This window comes from Pteropus vampyrus, unplaced genomic scaffold, assembly GCF_000151845.1.
Source record: "Pteropus vampyrus isolate Shadow unplaced genomic scaffold, Pvam_2.0 Scaffold845, whole genome shotgun sequence".
NCBI lineage: Eukaryota > Metazoa > Chordata > Mammalia > Chiroptera > Pteropodidae > Pteropus > Pteropus vampyrus.
In genome coordinates, this window is record NW_011889626.1 from 432 (window position 1) to 1748 (window position 1317).

The 1317-nt window shown below is 54.7% G+C and overlaps 1 gene segment (V, D, J or C); it reads left to right on the forward strand.

Annotated features, from left to right (window-relative positions):
• Positions 1-71: 71 nt before the first annotated feature.
• Positions 72-388, forward strand: LOC105309767 (the record flags this gene model as incomplete). The annotated part of the segment is given in 1 exon segment: positions 72-388. A coding segment is annotated over 1 exon segment (317 nt), but the record flags the coding sequence as incomplete, so codon positions are not given.
• Positions 389-1317: the final 929 nt, after the last annotated feature.

Genomic DNA, 1317 nt, shown 5'->3' on the forward strand with positions numbered 1-1317 from the left:
CCCAGTCCTGGGCGGACGAGGGCACCAGGGCCAGTCAGGGCTCTGTACCCACTGCTGTCTCCTCTCCACAGGTGTCCACGCCCAGGTCCAGCTGGTGCAGTCTGGGGCTGAGGTGAGGAAGCCTGGGGCCTCCGTGAAGGTCTCCTGCAAGGCTTCCGGATACACCTTCACCGGCAACTATATGCACTGGGTGCGACAGGCACAAGGTCAAGGGCTTGAGTGGATGGGACGGGTTTACCCTAACAGTGGTAGCACAGACTACGCACAGAAATTCAAGGGCCGAGTCACCATCACCGCAGACAAGTCCAGCAGCACAGCCTATATGGAGCTGAGCAGTCTGAGGCCTGAGGACACGGCCACATATTACTGTGCAAGAGACACAGTGTGACGACCCACATCCTGCGAGTGACAGAAACCCTGAGGGAGAGGGCAGCTGTGTGGGGCTGAGGAAGGAAGGGAACAATTATTCCCCTGAAGTTGTCACACAGAGTCAGGTACCAGAGATGGAGAAGAAGATCTCAAATGCTCATCTGTCATTCAGGGAAAGGTGTCACGAGTCCAGGCGTCCTGCAGGAAGATGCAGGGTCTGACAGCATTGCCTGACAGGTCCTTATCATTTGTCATTGCTTTTGCAGAGGGCACATATGCACCTCCCTGGTCTCTGGATGAGGGAGTTAGTACAGGCATCGTCTGGGATTACGTGTTGGTGTCAGATTCAGGGTTTGGACTGCAGATCCCCCAGCCATTCCTCCCACGTTCCCCTGTTTCTGAAAAGGGAATGATGCTTCAATATAGGTAAGTATAAAGACTGAAAGGTGAGCTCCTACTGCCCAGTCTGAGGTCCAGCACCAGGCCCATGACCTTCTGGGAGGACGATCCTGACTCCTAGTACCAAAGTCATGGTGATGGGTGAGCCAGGTTCTAGCACAGTCCACCTCAGTTTTCTCCTGCAGGGCTGAGCTCCTGAAGAGGCTCCTCACCTCAGACCACAGCCCCCAGTGTCCCTGTCCCTGGCGCAGGACTGCTGTCCTCACACACAGGGAACAGTGTGAGGAGACCCTTGATGACGTGGGACCCACATCCAGCCTGCGTGACTTCCCTGTCCCGGCTCAATCACAGTACCACACATGCGGGTTAAAGACTACACACATTGACTCCTCACAGTCTGGAGGTCAGAGCAGGAATTCAGTCTCCTTGGACAGACATCAAGGTGTGGGCAGGACCACACATGTCTTGGTACTTGTGGGGGGGCTCTGTAGTCTGAACGCGTCTGCTCCCCAAATTTACATATTGAATTTACGTATTGAATTATGAACA